Source organism: Dermochelys coriacea, chromosome 14, assembly GCF_009764565.3.
Source record: "Dermochelys coriacea isolate rDerCor1 chromosome 14, rDerCor1.pri.v4, whole genome shotgun sequence".
NCBI classification, from domain to species: Eukaryota; Metazoa; Chordata; order Testudines; family Dermochelyidae; genus Dermochelys; species Dermochelys coriacea.
Genome location: NC_050081.1, coordinates 16155694 through 16180871, shown reverse-complemented (window position 1 = coordinate 16180871; position 25178 = coordinate 16155694). Strand labels below are relative to the sequence as shown.

Sequence of the window (25178 nt, the reverse complement as noted above, 5' to 3'; positions counted from 1 at the left end):
GAACAGTGTGGCTGCAACCTACTGTAGAAGACAATTGGAGGCACAGATTATAATGAGAGATGAAATGGAGCTGCAGCATTCAGACCCACAGCAGAACGTTGCACAAGTTGGTGGCTAGGTTTTTGGCCTCACTGGTTTATAAAGGATCCATCTACAAACTAAGGATCAGGATCAGAACACCACCAGAGGGGAGCTGTTTGCATGAGGAGCCCTCACCAAAGATATTCCAATCCTTGAATCCCTCGGGGGAATTGTGTGTTGTTATATGTACTCTGCAGTAACCTGAGAGAGTAAAATAGGCTCCTAGCTGGAAATAATAACCCTCTATTTGCTCTGAATAGATTATTTCCATATGTGGGGAGAGGGTGGAGCATGCACAGTGAAGAGGTTCTGCCTGTCTGTCTGCAAACCCCCCATGTGATGTTTTTTATAGGAGAGTCTGCCACTGGAATTCAAAAGAAACCCCTCTCCACTCCCGCCACCCCCCAGCGGCAGTACAAGAAGTTTTCCTTTGAAGGTAGGATTTGGGTGGGTACAGTTGTGCACTCTCAGATCTTACAGCTTGACTTTCACCTTTAATTTACTGGGAGACTAGTAGATCTTCATCTCCTTCAGTGGTTTGAGCATTGGCCTGCTAAACCTAGGGTTGCGAGTTCAATCTCGGAGGGGGCCATTTAGGGATCTGGGGCAAAAATTGGGGATTGGTCCTGCTTTGAGTAGGGGGTTGGACTAGATGACCTCCTGAGGTCCCTTCCAACCCTGATATTCTATGATTCTATGATAAATTTGCTGGAAGAGTTGCCAGGTAACAGGGCACAGACCGAATCTTTCTCCTCTAGATCACCAGTTTAAACCTCCTCCACCTCAAAGTACCACGAGGGTGACGTGTGGGAAATGAGTTGCTGATCTCCTACTGCGGTTCCTAATGTGTCTGTAGCACAAAAATCATCATTAGGATTGGTAGAGAGTCCAAGGACTACATGGGCCATGAACACCGAGTACCTTCTCATGCCCAACAGTGCCCTCTGTAGGTTGGAGCTGAGGCAAACTGGGGTCATGGGGCACTGTGAGAATCCAATACATGTTCTCTAGGCACCACTCTCCAGCACTAAATTCACGTAAATCTTGCTGCCAAATGTATATGAGAGGAACATACAGTAGAAAAAACTCTACAGCAGTTTGTCATGATAACGTGAGAAAACCATGCCTTAGAGATAAAGAACTGTGGGGGTGTGAATTTGACTTCAGTTCATTACTCTGCCTTGCATCTTCTTCCCTCCCATTTCTCTTTACTCAATAAACAATGAGGATGAGTCTAAAAAGCAACCACATAAGAGAATAGGGAACCTGGCTTAAAAAATATCCTATAGTGGGATGTGTGGGTGGGCTCTGGTCTCGGGATGGGATTCCTGGGAGTACTGTATTTAGAATTATATTGTCACATGTCTTTTTAAATGATAATCTATGTAACACACTGAGATCTTTGTGTAGAACGTTTTATAGAAGTATAGTGCTTGACAAGCATTGATAGTTTAAATGCCCCCAACCCCTGTGAGCTAGATAGGTGTGTTAGATGATGAAACTTTATAGATGGTGAAACTGAGGTGCAGCACCTGGAAATAGAATCCATGTCTCCTGATTTTCCAGTCCTATGCTTTAACCAGGAGTCTATGCTCCCTGTTCTAAGGCCTACTGAAATCAGTGGAAAGAATCCCAGTGACTTCACTCGGCTCTGGATCAGGCCAATAGACAGCTATCTATGGGGCTGAGATAATGTGAGAACTGGCCTTCTTGTGGCATTTCCATACCTGGACAGGGCAAGTGCGAAGAGAGTGCCCGATCTCAAGTGATTTCTGCCCTATAAATGATCCCTTAAGGGAAGACAATAGGGTAGAAAATCATGAACATATATAGAACTCTTGAGGTACTGGACGTCACCCAAATCCAAAGAGATTCAAGTGTAATGGGTTCCTTGCAGAATCTGAATTCACAGCTGTGTTTTATCACTAGTGGAAGCTGCCATCCAAGGAATAGACATTTTGAGACTGTCCAAATTCACATGACACCGACATTGAGGCCATAGGAGAGATCTAAGACTTTATGGCAAAAATAGGCTAAACTGTCTTTCCCAATGACAATATAGCTCAACTTCCAACTCCAGGTACCCCTAGGAGGAGTTCGCTCCCAAGCGCTAATACTAACACAAGGACCCACTGAATTTTGCCAGTAACTCCAACAGGAGCAAGATCTGGCTAATGCAGAATCCCCAGTTATAGATGATGGTCTCAGTATTTAGCTCTTTGCAGATAATCCAGCTCCAAGAATACAATTTCCAAATGCCAATTGTGTTTTCTCCTTTTATTCCCATGGGGCGACTGCTAGATTTAGACAATCCTTTGGCAGGGCTTTTATCGGATGAGGAGGAAGATGCTGCTAAGAAGTTACCTCCAACAGGCACCAAAAGTAGCCCTGAAAGACATAGTGGACCAGCCAAAGGTATGGAGTCATGCTAGAATTATACCCTATCCATAGAACTAGTTTGGGCTGCTCCGTAATTTGCTTCAGAAGCATGAATACCCTGCTTTTCCCACCTTTTAAATCATTGACCTGTCAATTTTACTGGGATTACCTGGGTATTAGACATTCTCACTATCAACAAGTGGAACAGTAGATTAATGAACTCGCCTTTCGCCTCTGTGGACTTGGGTTCAAATCCTAGCTTTAGTCTCACCCCAATGGATTTTTAATCAAGGCATATTTAGTATCTCTGGGGTGGCCCTGGATTGGGATAGTGAGGGGTCTGCAGGTCAAGCTGGGGTTCTAGTGGTAGAGTGGCTGGGAAAGAGGGGAACATCCAGGACTACTATAGCGGGAAGTGCTGCAATTCAGGACTGAGGTGGGAGTGCGAAAACAAAGTCTGGAGTAGCCGGGGCTGTTGTAGGTCTGAGTTGCATTGGTAGAGCTGGGAGCAGACTGAGATAGCAGGAATCCTACAAAGCAGGATTGAGAGCCTGCAACATCCCCAGTGCTAAATAACGTCTCCTTGTTAATGGTCACCAAATTCATCAAAAGATGCATTTTACAAAAGAGCGAGAGAGCATGCCGCAAAGCGGCGCACTAATGCTTTGTCACTTCCCAGTGATTTATTCTTTGGCTTCAAAAGAACCATTTACGGGAGACTGTGTCAAAGATCCCAACCCTGGGACGAGCGTTATGTGTCATTTAAACTAGCGCTGTAAACCCAGTGGTCTCTGCTAAGAAAGATCTTCCTTCCGTTTAACAGGGACATCTCTCTCCTCGGCTCCTGGCCATGCTGTTGCTCCCATGCGGAGGAGGGAGGAGCTGACATTTGAAGATGATGGGGATGACCTAATGGACGCGCTGGGGTTTGGCGAGGGTCCGAGGGGAGAGCTGAAGCAGGAGAGGAAAGGAGAAGAGTAAGGAGTTGCTAGGAAATAAAGTACAGAGTGACTCATGAGATTGAAACCCAGTGTGACTATAATTAAGGGCCTTGGATTGAAAAAGAGCAGAAGAATATTGCAATTCTTTGTTACCCCAGATCTATGTGGGCATGAAAGGCATGAATCACCTGAGCTGACTCGCTGCGATGACTATTCTGTATCACTGCAGTGGTCTCAAAGGCCGAGTCTGCACTTACAAATTAGATCGACCTAGCCATGTCCCTCAGGGCTATGAAAAATTTCTCCCCCTGAGCACCGAAGTTAGGTTGACCTAACCCTTACTGTAAGCACGGCTAGATCGGCAAAAGACCTAGCTACCACCTCTCAGAGAGGTGGATTAGCTACATTGACAGAAAACCCCTTTCCTCAATGTAGGAAGCATCTGCGCTGCAGAGGTGTAGTTGCAGCACTATAGCTGTGCCGTTGCACTGCTTGTAGTGCAGACAGGACTGAAGCCATGGACAAAGGGGGAAGGTACTGAAGTTCTGATCACATATCCAGCTCTACCGTGGGCTTATCTACTAAAATGGTCTGCGATGAAATAGTTAAGTTTGTTCCCATTTAAACTGTTGTGATTTTTAATTATTTGTATTGCAGTTGCACCTAGCAACCTCAGTCATGGTGGCCCAGGTCCCCATTGTGCCAGGCGCTGTACAAAAACAGCAAAAAGAATGGTCCCTACCCCAAAGAACTTCCAGTCTAAGTAACACCCTGTTGAGATGAACAGGAGTAAATCTCACCCTTCAGAGCTATTGTTTCAGGCTAGCTGGCTGCAGACTCATTCAGGCTGTCCTGCAATGGGTCAGTGTTGGAAATATTTCCTTGCAGCTGTAAGGGCTAGAAATTTAATTTCATAGATATATAAGTGTATTTAAAAAAAAGAAGAACCAGAAGCAGCTCAGACTGTGAGAGACGTGCTAGAAGGTTATGCCAGCCACTCCCATGTCAGCTCTTGAGCGCAGCCTCGTTTGCCCTCAGAGGGAAACAGACGGTGCTTCAATGATTTCCACCCCCGCCTAGATGCTTGTAATTCTTTTTGCCCTCTGGCAGGGAAGAGCCCCGCCCTGCCCGCTCCAAGCTGGAGGAGTTGTTGGGAATTGGGACAGCAGCCAAACTTCTGGAGCAACCGACCAGAGGAGAACGCAAGGAGTTCAAACTGGATACAAAATACCAACAGCAACCTGGTGAGTAAAGCCAGAAGCTTGCCAGTTTAGCAACACTGTGGAGGGTGGCAATTTTTTGCTATGTTGCTATAATGGTAAAAGCCCTAGTGTAGACAGTTATACCAGCATAAAAATGCTTTTGCTGGCATAGCGTATTTTGCTCGGGGAACTAGTATAAGCTATGCCAGCAAAAGCACTTTCATGACTGTCGGTCTACATTCACAGTGGGAGGGTGTGACATACCCAGGGTATAATCTAGACTAATGAATAGCTGCGTCACCCCTGCTCTCTTACCTGGCGTGCCCTTCACATTGCTTTGCTGCTGTCACCTCCAGTCTGGAGTGCTCCCAAACAGCCTCCAGCATGTAAGTTACTCCCAGCTACATCTGCCTGTGAGTAACTGCAGCCAAACAGCCAAGCCTGGGCTCATACCAGCTCTGGGTGTAGAACAGGATGACCCCAACTCACTCCCAGTTAGATAAAACAGTAAAACAAATGCATTAACTACAAAAAGAAAAGGAGTACTTGTGGCACCTTAGAGACTAACAAATTTATTAGAGCATAAGCTTTCGTGAGCTACAGCTCACTTCATCGGATGCATTTGGTGGAAAAAACCTTTTTTTTTTCCACCAAATGCATCCGATGAAGTGAGCTGTAGCTCACGAAAGCTTATGCTCTAATAAATTTGTTAGTCTCTAAGGTGCCACAAGTACTCCTTTTCTTTTTGCGAATACAGACTAACACGGCTGCTACTCTGAAACCTGTGATTAACTACAAAGAGAGAGATTTTCAGTGAATAAAGCAATGAGGCGTAGAAGCCGGAAATGGTTACATGAAAAGTAAAGTTAAAACACAACTAGTGCCTAACCAAGCAACCTATGTTAAATTCAAAGCAAAGTTTTTCTCGTCACATGCACTCAAGTCTTACTGGCCAAACTTCTTAGGCCTGGACCCCTTCTTCGGTTTAATGGCAGCTTCCTTTGTCCCTTCTTGTGCGGTGAATCAATGAGCAGAGAGGAGAGGGTACCTCGGGGCGCTTATTCCTCCTTTTTATAGTGTCAGTCCCTCTCTTGGAAAACATTTCCTGCTGAGATTCAGGAGACAGAGTGTCTACACGTAAGAATATTTCCTGCTGGTTTTCCCCACTGTTTGAACTCCCTTTGTCTCTCTCCCTGCTTGATGACTCTGTTTACTGCTTAAATGCAAATTAAACAGAGCACACATTCCTTTGTTTGAGACAGACCGGTTTGCTAACCTCAATTTGGAACATGTGTTAATAACATCTTACAGGGAAATCTGATAACTTCACATAAAATGTTGCCACACATATTTTATCAAGACAATATTGACCAGCAAATTATGAGTCTTCAAATGATACCTTACAAGACATACCTTGTTCAAAGATAGTTACAGTAGGGTGGGGGTACGTTCTGTAGGGGTTTGCCAGCATAGCAAGACCAATATAGCTAGACCAGCCAACTTTTCTAGTGTAGGCAGGGCCTAAGCAAATTACAGTGAAACTCCCATACAACAGACAAAAGCGAGAGCATGTGAATGTGTATTGATGCAGTCTGCTTGCCTACTGGGGACTGACTTTAGTCTCCACTTGTCTAAACAGATAAGGAAAACATTTGGGGCAATGAGGATTTCACCTTTGGAGCCTACCAGCCCACCCTGGCCTCCACACACGAGGGCCAGCAGTCAAGACGACAATCTGTCAGGTATGTGTTTATATCTGATGCCTGCCTCTGTGTGCCACACTAATCACTGGGCCATGCTGCCTCCCAGCAGGGAGCTGCTGAAGACCTAGCACACTCAGCTTTGTGTGTTCATCTCTCTCTCCCATTGCAGGTTTTCAGCAGAGAATATCAATGAACTGAAAATGGACCAAAGGTCCAAACCCACCACTCCAGCCATCACGAGCCCCATGCGAGGCAATAAGACTGGTGCTGACTGGCTGGGTTTGAAAGATGAGGACTTTATCGATTTGGACCCTCCATCTCCAGCCAAGGATGTTGCCAAAGGTAGTCCCGCGGCAGCCCCTTTGAACAAACCATCCAGCTCCTCAACCACCAAGCGGCCCAGCCCAGCCAGCCAGCTCCTTCTTGGGACAAAGTCAGCTGCAGAGGAAGCAGCAGCTAAACCCAGACCACTTGAGGAGGAGGATGATAGCTGGCTGAATAAGGCCTTGTCTCGAAAAAAATCCCAGGTGCAGGGGAAGGTCCAGGAGAAAAGGGCTGGGGCCTCGGGCTCCCTGAGACAGGACGACGAGGTGGACCCCATTACTGTTACCAGGTAAAGACATGCCAGTGGGCTGCTTTTCAGAGGTGTAGAACTCCTGCAGCTCCCACTGGCTTCACTGGGAGGTCGCTAGCGCTTAGCACCTCTGAAAATTGGGCCATTTTTAAGGGCCTAACTTTAGGCACCCAAGTGTGACTATTTTTGCCTACAGAAATAGAGCTGGGTAAGAGCATAGGATTTCCTAGCTTCCAGGTCAATGCGGAGTCCAGACCGTGCTGCCTTTCATTTCAGCTGCAATGGACATTATGCAGGCTTCCATTGTAACTGTGTAAAGGCTACAGTGATTTAATCAGGGAAACCTGGGTCAATGATCCAGAAGCCACCAAAAATTCAAACCAATTTTGTTTTCTTTTCTGCCTTTTTCCTGATTCAATAACTCTTGCCCTTAACTTGTAAGTTACAAGCAAAGTCCCTCCACCCTTATAGATTCATAGATACTAAGGTCAGAAGGGACCACTCTGATCATCTAGTCCGACCTCCTGCACAGCGCAGGCCACAGAATGTCACCCACCACTCCTATGAAAAACCTCACCCATGTCTGAGCTATTGAAGTCCTCAAATCATGGTTCAAAACTTCAAGGAGCAGAGAAGCCTCCCTCCAGTCAACCATGCCCCATGCTACAGTTATATGATCCCTTCTTCAGTTATATGATCCTAGTCGCTATGATAATATAAATAACAATATTAACAATGAGCATGAAAAAAATTACAAGAAAACTAAGGAAATTCCCAGGCAAAATCTTCGTGAATGTAGAGTTAAGGCTGAGAACAAATTGGCTATGGCTTGTGCTGCCCAAAGCAGGATTGATGACTATAATTAGGAATAGCCTGTCAGACAAAAGTGAGGTATCTTGGTAGCGTATAGTCACAGTTTATTGTTGTGTGCATTTGCTCCTTCAGTTTTTGAAATTAAGGACAAATCTACACTGCGAAATTAAGTTGATTTAATTTACGTTGACGCAGAGCCACCACAGGAGCTTCACCAGGAGCGCTTGCTCCGGCTGTCAGTGTGGGGCACTGACAACCGGAGCCCCGCTGCCCGGGGCTGACAGCCGGAACAGTCTGATGTAAGCAACACAGTGTCTAAACTGACACTGCATCGACCTAAGCGCTACTACTCTCACGTCGGCAGGAGCAACATTGTAGTGTAGACGCTTACAGAGTTAGGTCAATATAAGCTGCCTTACATCAACCTAACTCTGTAGTGTAGATCAGGCCTAAATGTTTCAAACCAAGTGAATGCTGAATACTTCCATAGCTCTGTTAGGAGGAAGAGATTGCTTTTGACAGAAGGGAAACCTTCACTGTCTTTGAGGTTGCAAGATACAGTTTTAGCTGACACTGGAGGATTGTGGCCCCCATCACTGTCAATTTATATTAAGATTCTTTGCTCTTTCATATAAATGACTCTTGTTTTCAGCCAACAAGCTCCCTCTGTGAGAGAGCCACAGCGGTCTGCTGTCCCAGAAGATAAGTCCACCAGGAAGGAAGACTCAGGGTATGTCTTCACTATAGTTATACCTGCTAATCTGCCTTTTCAACAGGAAATGCTGAAATGAATTAAAACAGTGTCAGACGTAAGAGTGTTGGGGGGTGAAATGGGGTAAATAAAAAACAATGATTTAAAAAGAAATTAAAATAGTTTTTTATTTAAATCGGATTTTTAAACTTAAATCAATGTTTTTGATTTACGTTAAATGCATATTTATTTTTTAAAATAAACCTATTTAAAATTAAATGTGAAACTGATCATTTATGTTAATTCCTAACCTACTTATAATTTATTAAAATCATTTAAATTAAATACAAACATAATTAAGCAGTACATGTTTGTTGTCAAATTTTAAAGAAAGACCACAGAACTGGTGGAAGTCACTGGCTAAGAGCATGGAACCAGAGTTTGTTGAAGTGCTAAACCAGCTTTTGAGAGCAGTGTAGCCTCTTCCGCATGTGCAGAGAGAATATTTTCTTCTTTTCAGATTATTCAACTAGTTTAGTTCAATGACTAGTTCATTCAAAGTTAAGAAACTTTCAACTTTTTGGAGTTGAAAAAACAGAAAACTTGTTTTCTTCTTTCAATGTAGGAATAAAAACTAGGTGTTGAGCCTGTGAGATCTACTAGTTCTAAAATCTTGCAGGACATGGTGACCAGAAACAATCAACTGAATTCACGAAATACAAATAATGCTTTGTTTCATAAATTAGTTAGTTTGAAATGCAAACTGTTGTGATAAACTTTTTTTCTTATGTATCCAGCACATTTAAGGTCATTTTATTAAATTAAAACCAATTAAAATTCCTGGTTTTGTGCATTTTAATTAAATTTAAATTTTCATCCAAACAGAGCTTGATAAAAATCACAAGTAAAAAATTAATCATCAGCTAATAAATAAGTAATGCCTCATTCACCATTTTCTAACATAATAAAGAAATATAAAGATTAAGACTCTCTGAATAAATGGAAGTTTAAGCTATATAATTGCTTAACTAAATATGATATAGTGTATCCTCCTGCGTGGCAAAAAGAAGCACCAAATTTAGAGTCAAGTCTATGCAATTCAATATGTTTTAATGATTTACCAACCAATGAGAATCAACTTTTCTTTAGGAAAGTAATGAAAAATTACAAATATAAAACACGATTAAAATCAATGATTTAAATCAAAGTTTCCTCCCTGCTCTGATATAAATGGATGATTTAAATTACTTTGATTTTTCTGGTTACTTATCTAAATCATTTTGATTTAAATCAGTCCACCCTGCATGAGGGTGGGCAGGAAGAGAACTTTGTGGTGGCTTTTGATTGTTATAAATCCGTGATGTGCGTGAACAGTGAGATCGGGTGCAGTATGTTTTAAAGAAAAATCACCTTGGATTGACAACTCCAACTTTTGACCTTTGAACACCTCCCCTTTGTGACTCCACGTGCAGGAATCCATACGCCTGGTGCTGTACAAAACTGCTGACCGGATGTTTTGTGAAACACTCTTCTTACAAAAGCTATGCATGTTAACTGGAAAATACTCCTTTAATCTCTCTTTCCCCACACGCCTTGCAATGGGGCTATATAATAGCATTCCTAGTTACTTATCTACTCTATGCATCCCACAGGTATCCTGGTCCATGGCTAACCACTCAGAAACAAGCCTCATCTCTTACATCTGAGTCCAGAAAAGAGGCACCTCCTGGAGACACCAGTCACGCCGGTATGTTTCACATCCCAGATTGGCCCAGCTACTGGGGAGGCAACACACACTGCTGATGCACCTAGCTGAGTGATCAGGAGCCAGAGAGAGACATTGTGTAACCTGGAGGATTCCCAAATTCTATTCTCTCTCCCAGGATGGGTAATACAAAGTTGTATCTTTTAAAGATTAAAGATAAAGAAATTATCTCTGCATCATTGCCCTTGAAGGTGAGATGAAAATGGGGAAAAGATGGGCCTAGCAAGGCTTCCAGGTCGTGTATCAAAAAGGTTTCATTACGAAATCTGAAAAGCCCAAACATATTTGCTGTGATGTCTGTAGGGATCCTTGAGGCTTGCCCCACAACTGAATGGTAGACGAATGTGTGGTTGATCACACATTCGTATTCTCTCTCTGTCAGCTGGAAGGGGTCAAATTCCAACAGGTATCAGCCCCCTGCCATCCCCCCATTCTCTGAGTGTGGACAGAGTCCTCTCCAATTACAGTCCATGGATGCTAGTTTAGTGTCTGGCATTGCTTCTTTCCATCGCCCCTCTGGTCTTGAGGAAGGGCCGGACCTGAGCAGCCATGCTTTCCTTGACACGCTAGCAGTAGGATAACTAGTCCTCAGCTTTCCTCGGTCATCTCTGCTCTTCATCCTCCTCTTCCACAATCCTCTCACCTCCTTGGATTACCCTACCTAAACATTCATCCCGTCACTGCTTTGCATCTCAGTGTTAGCCCATTAGGGTATGTCTACACAGCAAAGAAAAACCCACGGCTGTCCTGTGCCAGCCGACTCGGGCTCGGCGATGTCAATGCTGTGTAGACTCCTGGGCTCTGCCTGGAGTCCAGGCTCTAGGACCCTGCAATGAAACAGCCCCACAGCCTTAGCGGAGTTGGCTGGCGTGGGTCCGCCGCTGGTGTCTAGTTGCTGTGAAGACATACCCTCGTTGTCCTACCCATCCCCAGTCATGCAGCATGCAGTGCAAGGACGCGGGGACATGGGTAACCGTCAGCCATCTGCAGCCACTACCTGTTATTCCCATCTCAGTGCCAGCTGTTACAGAGCACTGCCCCCTATTGGCGCATATGTGTAACTTTTCTCCATAAATATACAGTAGAACCTCAGAGTTACGAACACCTCAGAAATGGAGGTTGTTCATAACTGTGAACAAAACATTGATTCTTTCAAAAGTTTACAATTGAGCACTGATTTAACACAGCTTTGAAACTTTACTATGCAGAAGAAAAATGCTGCTTTTAACCATCTTAATTTAAATGAAATAAGCACAAGAAACAGTTTCCTTACCTTGTCAAATCTTCTTTTAAACTTTCCCTTTATTTTTTTTTAGTAGTTTACATTTAACACAGTACTGTACAGTATTTGTGTTTTGGGTTTTTTTTTTTTTTGTCTCTGCTGGTGCCCAATTACGTACTTCCAGTTCCAAATGAGGTGTGTGGTTGACCGGTCAGTTGGTAACTCTGGTGTTCGTAATGCTGAGGTACTACTGTATTAAGAGGTTGGACATTATGCAGTCAGGAGGTAGCAGACAGTGGCCTCAGTGGCGTGTCAAAGGGATGACACCAAAGCCAATGGGGGTGGGAGATATTTTCCATGTAGGTGTCCAGGTGATGTTGGATTGGAGCCGGGAAAGAGCACATAACATGAAGGGTTCAAAGCAAATGCGTGTGGTTAGTTGTGTGACTTAAGGGTAGCTGTGCAGGCTGTGGGAGGCAGATGCTGGTGGGAGCCAGATGCCCCTTTCTCTTGCTAGTGGCGGAGGGCTGGCAAGTTGCAGAGGAAACGCACTGGGCTTGCGCGTGGAGGGTGGTGATGTCCTCTCTTTCCAGCTAGTTGTCTCACTTGAGGTCCATAATCTGCCTCCTGTCTGGTGGCTGAGCACCATGATGAGGCTGGCCAAGCAGGAAGGAGTTCGAGGCGGGTGCAGAAATGGTGGCCCTTGGGTTGGAAGGGAAGAGCTTGCTGACCTATCCAGGACCTGCACTACATGCCTCTGTCCCTGGAAGCAAGTAGTATGGCCTGATTTCCTAGAGGTGCTGAGCACTTGCGGGTCTTAGTGATTTTGGTGTGGGATGTGGATGAAAATCAGGCCAGTGCTGCATATCGAGTGCTTGTCATGTGTCAGTCCATATGCACAGAGTAGAAATCTGCCCCAGTCAGCTCCTTGGCAGGGATGTAGCAAGACAGGTGAAGGGACGAATGTGCATAAAGCGTTCAAGGAGGCCCTTGTGGGGTTCAAGGGTTTCATTAAAGATGCATCTTTCTTTAGTGCCTATAGGACTTTCCAGCCCCTCATGGCTCCACTCTACTCATGTGGTCTGGAGTACCTGCCTCTCACTGCTTCAGTGGCTGGAGCTCTTATGACACTAGCATGTCCTCATCATACTGAAGCAGCACAGCTATGGAAGGGCTGTATTTATTTCTGCCAGGCTTCCAGTGCTACTGTCTCACTGAAAATGCCTAAATCCACTGCCATGTCTGAGTGTTAAATGTGTTGAATTTTCACCACCTGCAGCTTCTCTCCAAGGACATCCAGAGGGTCTGGGGTTTTCCACACTAACTCCGGTAAGTGTGAGATGCTACAACACCGATCATGGTGTATTGGGGATAGTACACCCCTACGTGTACAGTCATTTTTCAGTGGCTAAAATGCAGGAGTAGAAGTGGGAATCGGGAGTCTGGGTTCTGCTCCCTGCTGTCTCACTGATTAGCTATGTAATGTGACCTAGGGCAAGTCACTTATATTCCCCATGCCTCAGTTTCTTCAGCAGTAGAAGGGGTGAAATAACACACCCTTACTTCCTTTCCAGGAGTCCTGTGAGGTTTTAAGTAGGGTTTACAAAATGCTTTGAGGCCCTTCACTGGAAGTGCTCAGAATACACTTGAGTGTAGTAATTAATAATGAGACTTGGATTCTAGCTAATTATTGGGTTTTACATTGCCAGGTTTTCTTAGTTTTGAGGTGAAAGGAGTGTGTGTGTGCGTGCGCGCGCGCAATTTAAGGGGGAAAATTATCAAAGCTTTTAAAAATGAGTGTGTCCTGCAATCCTTATTTAGCTTTCAAGACCTCACTGAGAAGCCGAAGCTGGACTTTCTGGGTCCTTTTCATTTCCTGCCCTTCATTAAGGTGGGGGGGTGTATGTTTTAATTAAAAAGAATTGATCCTATTACTTCTGAGTCCATCTCCAGCAATAAGACCGAACTAAACTCCGAGTCTGTTCCATTGCTTACTCTGGGGCAGGTTGGAAGTCTCCCGTCCTGTCCATTCTGCCTTCTGGGATAGGACCCTTTTGGAAGTTTTATAGAGAGGTATTCTTCTGGAAGAAAGGATCCAGATTTGCAGTGGGGTAAGATCAGAGAAGGATTGGCAAGCCTAGAGGAGGGGCGCAAAGTAGGACCAGAATTAATGGCAGCCATTGTAGGGGTTTCCCAGGCTCAGCAGAGTTAAGATGTTCCCCACAGGGGTGGAGGCCTTTAAGAGGAGAAGGTGGCTGAGCTGTTCCCTGTTTCACTGCAGGTTGCCATGTCTGGGGCTCCCCTCCAGCAGGTTCTACTTCCGCAGCAGGTGAGGACAGGGCATGGCTTCTGCAGAAGAGGGCACTGCATCCTGCTGGGCTGACAGGGTGCTTCTGCCACTCTTCATTCTAAAAGGGCTTGGTTTTGTCTCCCCACCCCTGGGTGCTCTCCCCTTGCAGCTCCTGCAGGCCGAGCCCCTGGCCCTGAGCTTGCTGAATGCCAGTGAGTACGAGAAGAGGCTAGTGGCTTTGCAGGCACAGCTGAAGGAGAATGCGGCAAGGCACCAGGTGGAACTGCTGAGTGCCCAGACTCGTCTCGCCGAGCTGGAGAGCCAGGTGAGGGACCCAGCCTGCTGGGCTGAGGGCAGAGGTAGGATTGGTCTCTCTGTATTTGCACCAGTCTTGCCACTGGGGCCAAGCTAGGAGTGATTGTACTGGGCTGTGATAGTAACAGTTAGGAAGGAAATACCTGGGATCCAAAGGGCAGCAGGATTAGGGATGCCAGAGACATGGTTCATCCCTGCCCAGAGAGAGGAACTGGGTAGGTAACAGAGGGTCTGTCTGCTGAGGTACAATCTGCTGAGGGCCACAAGGAGGGTTCACAGAGATGTTTGAGCCACACCCCTCCTAGTAAAGCCTCAAGATTCCTGCTTTCTGTACATACCTGCTGGCTGCCACCCAGTGAGCTATCCCTGCACTAAGGGTGAGTGCTGACATCCTCCATGTGTACTGGTTTGCTCTGTGGGGACCTGACTGCAAGCCATGTGACATCCTTCAGGGTACAGTTTGGACTGTTGAACCACTGGGTCCCTTTAACTCTCCAGCCCAGGTGCCTTTTACGCTGCCTTGCTAGTGACAAGCAGCCTCTCCAGGCTATGCTCACACACAGCCATTAGCATGGATGCTTTCCCAGACACTCTCAAACTTCATACAGGGCAAATTCCCCAGCTTTGTACCCCAGGAATGTGTTTCTTGCACTGCTCAGGCCCACCCCCCGCTCCCAAACAGTGCAAGCTCATGGAAAGTCCATCATTCCATCAAAGGGAATGATTATGCACCAGCCCTTGTTAACCTGAGTAGAGATTCTCCAAAAACTTCAATCAAAATACGCTGCTTTAGGTAAAAGAATAAAACAAGTTTATTAACTAGAGAAAGATGGATTTTAAGTGAGTATAAGGAGTAAAGGCATAAAAGTCAGAATTGGTTATAAAAGAGAAACACGCAAGCTATTTCCTGACTTAAATGTTACCAATCTAAACAAAATTTGAAAGCAAAAGGATTTCTCTGACCCAAAACTTTCAGCAGCCCATGCTGACAGGAAAGCCTTCCAGTTTGGACCACTCCCCTCAGTTCAGTGATGGTTCTTTGTCTTTCAAATGATCTTGCTGCCGTGAGCAGAGATTGGGGGGGAGGGCGGGAGAGAGGTGGCCAGATGCCTTTTTTCCCCCCCTTCTTATATCCTGACCCTTTTCACTGGAAAAATCCTTGCTGGTGTAACCCCAACAGACCCCAGCTGTCAGCAGGCGGGATCAAACCTTGGAACCTCTGGAGCTTAGTGCACAAACCTCCACCACATGTACCAGACTCATTTTATCTCTCTTTTTAAGTGGTCTCAGTGCCACTAGATGGGACAGATTACCACACCCAGAAGGTATGTGGGTTACATACTTCCCCTAGCTGAGGAAGCAGGTCCTGAGCTTCAGAGTCTCTCCAGTTGGAATCCCAGACGAGCCCCCACTTGTAACACCGACAGACCCTGGTCATCAGCGGGTGGAATCGAACATGGAATCTCTGGAGCTTAGTGCATGAGCCTCTACCACATGAGCTAAAAGCCAACTGGCTGTTAGCTAAGGCTGTAGAGCTGACTTGTTTTCTCTCTCTCTCTAAGTGGTCTTGGCGCCACTAGATGGGACAGAACACCACACCCAGGAGGTGTGTGGGTTACACTGGGACAGGGGGTCATGCAGTTCTATTGCGTATGTGCCCTGCCAGCTGTCCTTCAGATGAACTGTAAATACTTTGTTTATAACTCCCCTGCTGGTGAATTTCTAATTGAACAAATAATGGCCTTTTAGCACCTAGCTGGCATGCTAATGTGCCTTTGTCTTTGAGAAAATGGTCCGTTTAATGAAAGTGATGGTCTCAAGGAGGAACTGTTCCCATTATGTGGCATTAATTCAGATGGCATCAAGAACTACAGTATCCAGTTACCCAGCATTACAGTATATTTCAGTAACAATCCTAAGTAAAATCTCATAGCTCCATGTACAATGCTGATACAAAATTTTAATATGACGATGATACAAAATTTTAATATGACAATGATGTGCAGTAGATTATGCATTTTCAAATGATACCTCACAATGCATACTTTGTACAAAATATATCCTCATCCTATAGAATTGGTGAGCTTGGGCTCCAGGGTGTCACATGGGGTACAGTGTCTCACCCAGCCAAGAAGGGTTTTCTTTAGCTCATCTTGGTGACTTTCCACATCAGGTGCGGAAGCTGGAGCTGGAGAGGAATCAGCAGAAGCTGCTCCTGGAGAGTCTACAGCAGCGTCATGAGGAAGACTTGGAACTCGTTGAAAATGCACACAGGTATCATAGGCCTCCAGGTACATGCACACCAGTGACGTGGACCTTTGCCCCCGCACTCAGGGTCCTGCCTGATGCACAGCATATCTGGGGTGTGTAGTGCCCTGCTTACAGCAGTTGGCCCAGCTTATAGTTGGAGCAGGAAACCAGGCATCGGGTGCTACTTCCAGATCTCCTGCTGACATGCCGTGTGACTTTGAGCACGACACATCACAGCTCTGTGCCTCAGTTTCCCAACCTGTAAAAGGGGATTTGATCCCCTTTGTGAAGTGCTTTGAGATCTAGTGATGAAAAGCGCTATATACTATATATACAAAAATATAAAGAGCTGGGTATTATTATATATTTACTGTTAAATCAGCAGCAGATATCTAAACTGGCACTTAAATTAGGGTCCTGCATTTGATAATTGGCCCCCAAGCATCATATTTCAGATCAGAACCAGCCATTAGCACCCCAGCCCAGCAGGCACCGTGCCAACAGCTCCTCCAGCCTCCGTGTGTCTCCTCGTGGGCAGGAGCCATGTGAAGGTGATGGAGGAATCTTCCCGGCAGCGCGAGGCAAGGCTGCGGCAGGAGAACGAGGAACTGGCGGCGCAGTACCTGTCCCACTGCCAAGGTGCAGAGCGGGCCAAGTTGGAGCTCCTGGCACAGCAGCAGTGCAGGCTGACAGAGCTGGAGCAGGAGAAGGTCCAGGAGGTGGAGAGGCTGCGGGAGCTGCAGCAGTAAGGAGGGCCAGGGGAGGGGATAGCCAGCCTGGAAGGGGGCATCCAGGGTCCGAATTATTCTCCTCCCAAAGGGGCTGAAGCTCTTGGAATCCGTGTCCGAGCAGATGGGAAAATGGGCCCAGCTGGGATCATGGTGTCAGGAAAAGTCAGGCTTGTGCAATGGTGGTGAAGAATAACCCCAGCCCTGGTGGGAGGTGATTGAAGGTTTGTCCTGATCTCCTGAGTTATGCAGCTAGCCACGAGCATTTGCATCTGCTTGTGAGGAGGCTGAGCTACTCTCAGCGGCAGGCAGCAGGCACCTGGGCCGGGCTCCACCTGGCCCGCATCACCCGAGGCAGGTACGCATGGGACTGTCACTGCACAGCACAGGGACCTGCACCTGCGTAGGGTCCTTTGGGATGCACGGCCATTATTCTCCCCCATCCACCCTTCTGCTCATGTCTGGGTAGGAATGAGCAGATTTCCTCTAGGAATGAGTTGTCTCCATGAGCTTACATAGTGACCATCCACAATCAACCGCAGCCGGGGGCCGAGATCAGCCGTTCAGCTCTCGCTGTGTGTTTCTCTGGGCTCTGGCTCGCTGTGTGTTTCTCTGGGCTCTTGGCAATGAGGGCCATGTGTCTGAGCACCGACAGCGGCAGGGAATGTAAGTAAATAGATGTGGTTAACGGGCTCCTCCCGTCTGAGTCCTACAGGGCATCCATTCTGGAGATGCGCAAAGACCATGAAGAGCAGCTACAGAGGCTGAAACGACTGAAAGATCAGGAGATTGACGCGGTAACCAGTGCTACCTCCCATACCAGGTACCAGCTGCCACCCACCATGGCCTCCTTGCCTTGATCCTTCAGCTCCCTACCCACCCACCGGAGACCGTGATGGGAGGTTGGGTTCCTCTTCTGGTTCTGAAGGAAAAGAACAAGGAGCTGAGTAGGTTGCTTCTTCCCTTCAGGGCTCAGAGGGTCTCTGAAAAACAGAGCTGCTACAGAACTGGGATGCTCTCTCACAGCAAGCTCCATAAACCTGACAGCCCTCCATGGGATGGCTGGGGAATAGTCACACGCACCCAGACTCGATGGTCACAGTGGTCCCTTCTGGCCTTGGAATCTATGGGCACGGTCCCCAAGTGGAGGGCTGTCTGCAGGGGAAGGCAGGGCTGGGGTGCTGGGTGGATCCCAACCAGAGGGAGAACACCTGACGTCGATGATGTGTTTGCACAGAAGCCACTGGCTCAGCGAGTAAATTGCCCTTACCAACTCTCAAGCTCTGTCAGTCAATAAATGAGCTTTGTTTGAAGGTCTCCACGTTACCCCCGAGAAAAAGTAGCTCCTGTCCTTTGCTGCTACTGAGGGGAGGGGTTAACTGAGCAGGAGAGGTTCAGGACAAAGCTATCGTACCCACTCAAGCTCCTAGGCAAGGCGGTGCATATTTATTGCCCAGGAAGCCACCCCTTGCCCTGGAGTTGGGTTCAAAATCTAAGGTTTTGTTTTAAAGTAAATCTTTCTAGCCCCTCGTCACATGAAGATAACGTTGAAAACATGAACCCAGTGTGAACCGATGCAGCTACCACATAACTGTGGCCCTGCCTCTTCCTCTTGTAGGTCTATGAACAGCATCATTGAGCAGATGGAGAAGTTTTCCAGTAACCTGAATGACCTCTCCTACAAGGTGGAGGCTACCCACCACAACACGTCGCAGGAGCTCGAGATTGGAGCCCGTCAGCGAGATGAACAGCTCAGGGGTACCTGCTTCTTATTTTTTTTTTTTTAGCAATCACAGTCATGGTTATTTATTACAGTAGCAGCTAGGGGCCCCAACCTCAATCGGAGCCCCATTGTGTATGCACACACAGTCACTGCCCCCAAAGAAATTACAGTCCAAAAGGAGACGTGTGTTGTGGAAGCATCTAGGAGCCCTAATCACAGACCAGGTCCCATTGTGCTAGGCACTGTACAAACATAGAGCAAGATGATCCCTGCCCCATTTACACACAGGGAACTGAGGCACAGAGAGAGAGTAAATGACTTGCCCAAAAGCACATAGGGAGTCTGTGGCAGAGAACTAGATCCAGATCCCTGTCCAATGTCTTAATCACAAGATCATCCATCCATTCCAACAGATGTTCCCATCTGTGTGTCTTACGCCCTTACCTTTCTGAAAAGAACAATGGCTTGCCCAGGGCTGTACCTGAGCAAGACAACTGCACCAAAGATCCTCTGTGCTGAAAGCGGCTCCCCGGGAATGTCCTGTAGCCAGACAGCACTCCCAGAGGAGGATCCACCCCAGCTAGCTGGGACTGAAGGTCAGTTCCCAGCTGTTGTAAACCAGCACAGCACCATTGGAGTGACACTGATTTAAACCAGCTGAGGATCCGGCCCTGCAAGTTTTGTACAAGACAGATACAGTGGTGGCTTGCACTGGACTGTGGGATTAGCCTGTGAATGGCTGCAGTTTGCTGCACGGTGATTTTTCTCCCCTCAGTGCTGCAGGACAGACTGACGCGGCAGCAAAGGGACATGGAGGAGGAGCGGAGCCGGCTGCAGGAGGTCATCGCTAAAATGGAGGCCAGACTGAGTGAACAAACTCGTCTCCTGGAGCAGGTGAGGAGAGGCCAACAACCTGTGTCTTCAGCCTGTGTTTGATAACGGCTCTGGTGGGGGGGCCCTGCATGTTATGTAGCCAATATGGGAACTCTCCTTAACCTACAGACAGCCATGGCAAGAGGCCAGTTTCTGAAAAACTGTCTTCCTGTTTGGTGGGAAAAAAAATCAGGGCAGGGCCTGAACCTCCAAGGCTCAGGCCCTGCCCTGAAGTCAAAGAAAATGGAGGTGGTAGTGGAAAAATATCTGCTTCCGTTTAAGGCATGATTGGACCATAGGCTCACGTAACCCATGCATTGCTTTGCCCCATCCACTGTCGTCTCCATGCTCTAGGAACGCTGGAGGGTGACAGCAGAACAAGCCAAAGCGGAATCTCTACAGCGTTCGCTAGAGGAACAGCGGAGGGTGATGACCCAGCAGCTGACCATGGAGAGGGAAGAGCTGGAGCGGGCAAAGGTCAGGTGTTGTCCTGATGTTTAACAAAGGTGATGGTCTCAAGGAGGAAGTGTTCCCATTATGTAGCATTAATTCTGATGGCATCAAGACCAGGAGAAAAATCCTTTTGCTGGCAAAAGAGCACAGGACAAAGGGCAGGATGGAAATAATAGATTTCAGCATAGCTCAGGGAGATTAAGCTAATAGGAGTAGAAGATTTGGGGGCGGGAAGCAGTTCCCCTTGGAGATTAACCACTTGGAACTTCAGGGAGACATCACGGTACCGTAAGCTTTACTTGGCAGTATCTTGCCCTCCTGCTCAATCAGAACCATAAGCCAGCATGTGAACCTGTCCGACTTCACTTGTCGCTCTTGGGCAAGATGCACGTGCTCCTGGAGCTGGAGTGTTTCATGTGTGCTGGGGTAGCACCTATCTGCTCTTCCCAGAGATGCGGCACGGTGATTGACAGTGCATGACAGAGGCGGCGTCAGGATGGCATGAGGTCAGCAGGAAGATGGTAGGCTTGTCCGGGTTTTGCAGACATTAATTGTTGCACAGAGTAACAATGACACGCACTCGGTCACGTGAGCGAGACAAGCCACAGATTGTGGCTGAAGGCAGGAAAAAAATGTCAATTGGAGGGTACCAGTCGCTCAGTACTTTTAAAACCCACTGCTGTAACGCTTCCTTCCTGGAAAGCACGCACGTTTAAACTCTGGAGATGTTTGATAGAGACTTCACCACAGAGTGGTGAGATCTGTCACTACCTCTGCTTCATTGCCGTGTTGTGGGAACAGTGCAAACCCCTGCCCCACTAGTACAGAGAGGGGGTTCCACTGTGTGGATACAAGAATGATACCCAATTCCCAGGAGCAGCAGCAGGAACCTTAGTAGCAGGAACCCTTTTCAGTCTGAAGAGCACCGTAAGGAGCCCCTTTTCCGCCCTTCGTGGTGGAAGGGGTACTCTCTGACCTCAAGCCAACCCTCCCTACATCTCTCTGGTTTGAAGGACTTGGTTGCATCTCTCTCATGCTTTGCTCCCGCAGAACGTCTTGCTGGAGGAGCAGAAGTCGGTCATGCAGAAGTGCGCGGAGGAACGTCGAAAGCTCGCCATGGAGTGGTCGGAGTTCCATATCCAGCAGAAGCTGAGCAAGGAGCGGACAGAGCGTGACGTTGACCGCGCCCTGCAGATAGACTCCCAGAGGGAATGTGCCATCATGACCCTGGCAAAGGTACCCCCGTGAAGCATGTTCCCATTTTATTCCTTCGGGGCTTGAATTCAGCTTTGTCAGTTGATGGGTTAGAGCAGCTGGACAGACCGACAGAGCTTCGTTGACATGTTTCTTCCCCAGCCACTCAGTGATTCCACATGGTAACAATGTAAATTCCTTCCTGCATCCTCCCCCCACCTCCGTGTGGTCCCTGCTCCGCCCCCTTTGAGCATCACCATGGGGAAATCTCTCTCTCTCTCTCTCCAGGTATACAGATGATGGCAGTGTAAGAGCAGATCTCATTGTTGGAGTATTTTATAAATCGCTGGGTGGTGACTAGTAATTCAGTGCTAATATTATTACTGCTGACAAATTACCAGTATTGGTGCGTGTTCTCGGCATCAGGGACGTAGCTGCTGGGGCAGGGAAGGAGGGGTGCAGTGTGTGGTGTTCTCCCACCCCACTACTGTGGGTTGTTGAGCAACACAGCTGTCTTAGCAGGGTGAATGCAGCACTTTGCCTGTAGCATGTGTTCCTGCCATAGGAAAGAGTCTTCTGTGGGGGCAAATGGAGCCCTGAATAATGTAGGTGAAGGGAAACCTTCCAACCTTTCCTCTGACTGGCCCAGATTCCTGAGCCAGCTGCTCTGTCTGGGCAGGGTGAAGGAAGGAGCCTGCACGCTAATGCTTGGGGACCTTCTCCTGCACAACAAAGCCAGCACTCTCGTAAGTGTACAGCAGGGAACAATCCTCCAGTGGGCCAGGAGTTCGGGGGGTGGGGGCTCTTCTATCACGGATCTCTTGGAGCACTTGGGTTGAGTGCTCGGGAGAGGAGCTAATATACAGCCACCACGTATGCTCTCTTCCTAGGAACAAGCAGATCTGAAAATCAAGGCCAGTGAGCTGCGGGCTAAGGAGGAGCAGCTGGCTAGAGAAAGGGAATCTGTGGAGCAAGAGAGGCAGGAACTGAGACTCGAGAAGGAAAGGGTTAATGCAGCCGCTTTGCACGTCAGACAGAGAGCAGAGGAGATTGACAGCATGAGCAAGGTAGGAAGGACTACGACTCCTCCTCTCTTCATCCCTTGCAGTCAGTGCACCCACAATCCTTCCCCATTGGAATCCAGGAAAGAATCCAGGAAGTGGAGGCAGCAGTAGTGTAGGGGCTTGAGAATGGGACCTCAGTTCCCTGCTCTTCCACTGACATCCTGCGGGTGCCCTTGGGCCCCTCCAATTATCTCTCTCTGTCTTGGTTCTCCATCTGTGATAGGGGGAGAGTGATATCTCCCTCCTTTGATAAATCCTGTGGGGATCTCTGGCTGAAGAGCTATAGAAGTCAGCAGCCAGGAGCGATGGTTCTTGACATGAATGTTCATTAGTTGTTTAGCACTTTAAAACAACAAAGGGCTACAGAGACCTGCTTCACAATACAAGGATCTGTGTGTCTGATACATAGTGAGGGAGGGGGCAGAGAGTACCCAGATGGCTCAGGAGGTAAGAGATGGGATACAGAGCCCTCCACCTGTGACACAGATTCAAATCCAGGCCAGATCCCTGGCAACCAAGAGCCATTCCTATCTGGTGGCTGTTGGGTGGCCTGTATGAAATTAACTTGGTCTCACTTGAGTTCCCAGTGGAACAATCCTTGGCAGAGGAGCCATGGAGATGGAGCAACCCACTCGATCCTTGAGAGATCCCCCAGGTCCTGGTTGAGACCCATGAGTTGCGTAGCCTAAGGGAAGCTTGTCCTGCCGCTGCACCTGCCTTACTAGTGTGGTGGGTAAGCAGAGGATGAGTGTGTCCAGGACATCACGGTCTAACACAAAATGACCTGGGGTTTCCCAAGGCATTTACACGTCTCTTTCTCCTCCCCGCTGGGCGCCGTCACGCCCTTGCTTCCCCGGTCCCCACTCACGCTCTGTGTTGCTGTGTCCTCCAGCTGTCCTCGCAGAAGTACGCGGAGGGGGAGAGAGCCCTGCTGGAGGCGAAGAAGGTGGAGTCGGAACATCAGACGAAGCTGCGTACCATGCAGCAGCGGCTGGAGTGGCTGAAGCAGCAGGAGCAGCACGTGCACCAGGCAATCAGATCCTCGCGCTTCCCCTCTTGTTTTTTTCCTATGTGCTGCAACATGCCAGACCCTATTAAACCAGACTTTCTCCCTCTCTCTCCTCGGGCTGAATAGGAGCTCCAGAACCTAGCTCATCAAAGGAGACAGCTTGAACAGCTGCGAGAAGAGCTTCCGAACAGCCCGGTGCAGTTCCTGACCAAGCCCCGGGTGACACACCCAGGTGCTCAAACCAAGAGCCTCTCCACCATGCACTGTAAGCTGCTCCTTCACACCTGCCAGCAGAAAAGCTCTTGAGTGGTTGTTCTCAGTAATTGCTCTTTATAAATACAGCAGCGGGGAAGCCCAGGAAGGAAGAAGAGCTATTTAACCTAAAGGACAATATTGGCTCTAGAATAAATGGGAATAAACTGGCCATGATGACAGTTAGGCTGGAAATTTAGAAGCAGGTTTCTAACCATCAGAGGAGAGAGGTTGAGGAACAGTCTCCAATAGGAGGAGTGGAGGCAAGAAACCAAACTAGTTTTAAGGTGGAATTTGATAAATGTATGACCAGGACAATGTGCCGGGGTTGCCTGTGATAGCAGGTGACTGGACTCAATGACCCAAGAGGCCCTCTCCAGTCCCGTGTTCCTGTGAGCAAGGAAATGAGAGGAATGGCATGTCTACACTACAGCTGCTACAGTGGCACAGCTATGGCACTGCAGCTATGACACTGTAGTGCAGACACTTCCTATATCGACGGAAGGAGGTTTTCCCATCAGCGTAGTTAATCCCTCTCTCCAAAAGTGAGTTGCAAAGTCAACAGAAAAATTCTTCTGTCAGCCTAGCCGGGTCTACACCAGGGGTCAGGTGGACCTAACTACAGCGCTTGGGGCACGACGTTTTTTGCAGCCCTGAGCGACAACCCTGGGTTGATCTAATTTGTAAGTGTGGACCAGGCCGAAGGGACAGCACCTCCTGCATCTTTGTTTCACAGGCGGGGTGGGCATCTCTGTGGTTCAGCTCTCTGGCTTTCAAAGGATAAAGACCTGAGTCGAGTTCTGAAGTCACCTCTTCACAAGAGGGAGCTGGGCTCGTGGTCAGGACTCCTGGGTTCCATTCCTGTCTCCGCCACTGACTTGCTGCATTGGACAGGGAAAATTGGTTAACTTCCCTTAATTTCCCCTTCTGTAAAATCGACTAATGAGTTACCTACTCCAGAGGGTTAATTAAATGTTCGTAAATTGCTCTAGGATTCTTGCATGAAAGAGGCTATAGAAGTGCCACGTAATCATTATAATCAATCCCCACAATTTCCTCAGGTCCCAGGCTGGGAAGAGGGACTGCTATGCTCCACCAGGACATGAAAACACAGGAAAAGCAATAATACTAGGAAAGCTTAGTGGGTCCAACTTCCCTCCCTCCCTCCGAATCTCTCTGTATAGAATACATGTATGTCCCACATTGCTCTAACCGTGTGTGTATTCTTCACTATTGTGCTTTCTTTGCAGATTTCCCCCCTCCTGTTATCAACTTACCTTGGCATAACTCTGGCAGTACAGAGGGCACCCAGGGCACAGCAGGAGCGGGACCCGCTGAGTTGTATGCCAGACTAGTGCTGCTGAAGCACACAGCTGAGCGGGTAAGATGAGGTTCCTTAGCATTTGGTCAGAGGTAAAAGGGACCCAACATCAGGTCTGCTCCTGAGCTGTGCTGGAAAGGTTTTGGCTTTGAAACCATTCGGACTCTCCCAGGAAGAGAGAACGTGAGGGCTCAGTGCCACCTGCCGATGGATGGATTTTTCTCTGAAGGTTGTTGCTGGGCAGTAAAGCTCTTTGTTCTGTGCTGTGCTGCAAAAGGGTCATTTTAGAGACCAGACACCCTGGTGTTTCCCTGTTACACTTAAAGCAGAAGTGG

At 47.7% G+C, this 25178-nt stretch overlaps 1 protein-coding gene across 7 annotated transcripts in view; it reads left to right on the top strand.

Annotated features, from left to right (window-relative positions):
* LOC119843025 (39S ribosomal protein L38, mitochondrial) overlaps positions 1-25178 on the top strand; it is a 50457-nt gene that overhangs the window by 7787 nt on the left and 17492 nt on the right. For 3 of the 7 annotated variants that reach the window (XM_038371914.2, XM_038371915.2, XM_043496364.1), the window contains 22 exons: positions 434-517; positions 2383-2496; positions 3284-3437; positions 4512-4645; positions 6243-6345; positions 6476-6919; positions 8346-8423; positions 10037-10131; positions 12651-12700; positions 13653-13700; positions 13831-13986; positions 16150-16250; positions 16765-16971; positions 17670-17777; positions 18573-18712; positions 19453-19571; positions 19905-20027; positions 21054-21239; positions 22088-22264; positions 23154-23291; positions 23397-23535; positions 24773-24903. In XM_038371914.2, coding sequence (XP_038227842.1) covers positions 434-517; positions 2383-2496; positions 3284-3437; positions 4512-4645; positions 6243-6345; positions 6476-6919; positions 8346-8423; positions 10037-10131; positions 12651-12700; positions 13653-13700; positions 13831-13986; positions 16150-16250; positions 16765-16971; positions 17670-17777; positions 18573-18712; positions 19453-19571; positions 19905-20027; positions 21054-21239; positions 22088-22264; positions 23154-23291; positions 23397-23535; positions 24773-24903 — 3029 coding nt within the window. The remainder of the gene's footprint in view (positions 1-433; positions 518-2382; positions 2497-3283; positions 3438-4511; positions 4646-6242; positions 6346-6475; positions 6920-8345; positions 8424-10036; positions 10132-12650; positions 12701-13652; positions 13701-13830; positions 13987-16149; positions 16251-16764; positions 16972-17669; positions 17778-18572; positions 18713-19452; positions 19572-19904; positions 20028-21053; positions 21240-22087; positions 22265-23153; positions 23292-23396; positions 23536-24772; positions 24904-25178) is intronic. The other 4 variants (XM_038371918.2, XM_043496367.1, XM_043496365.1 and 1 more) reach the window with 3 other exon arrangements.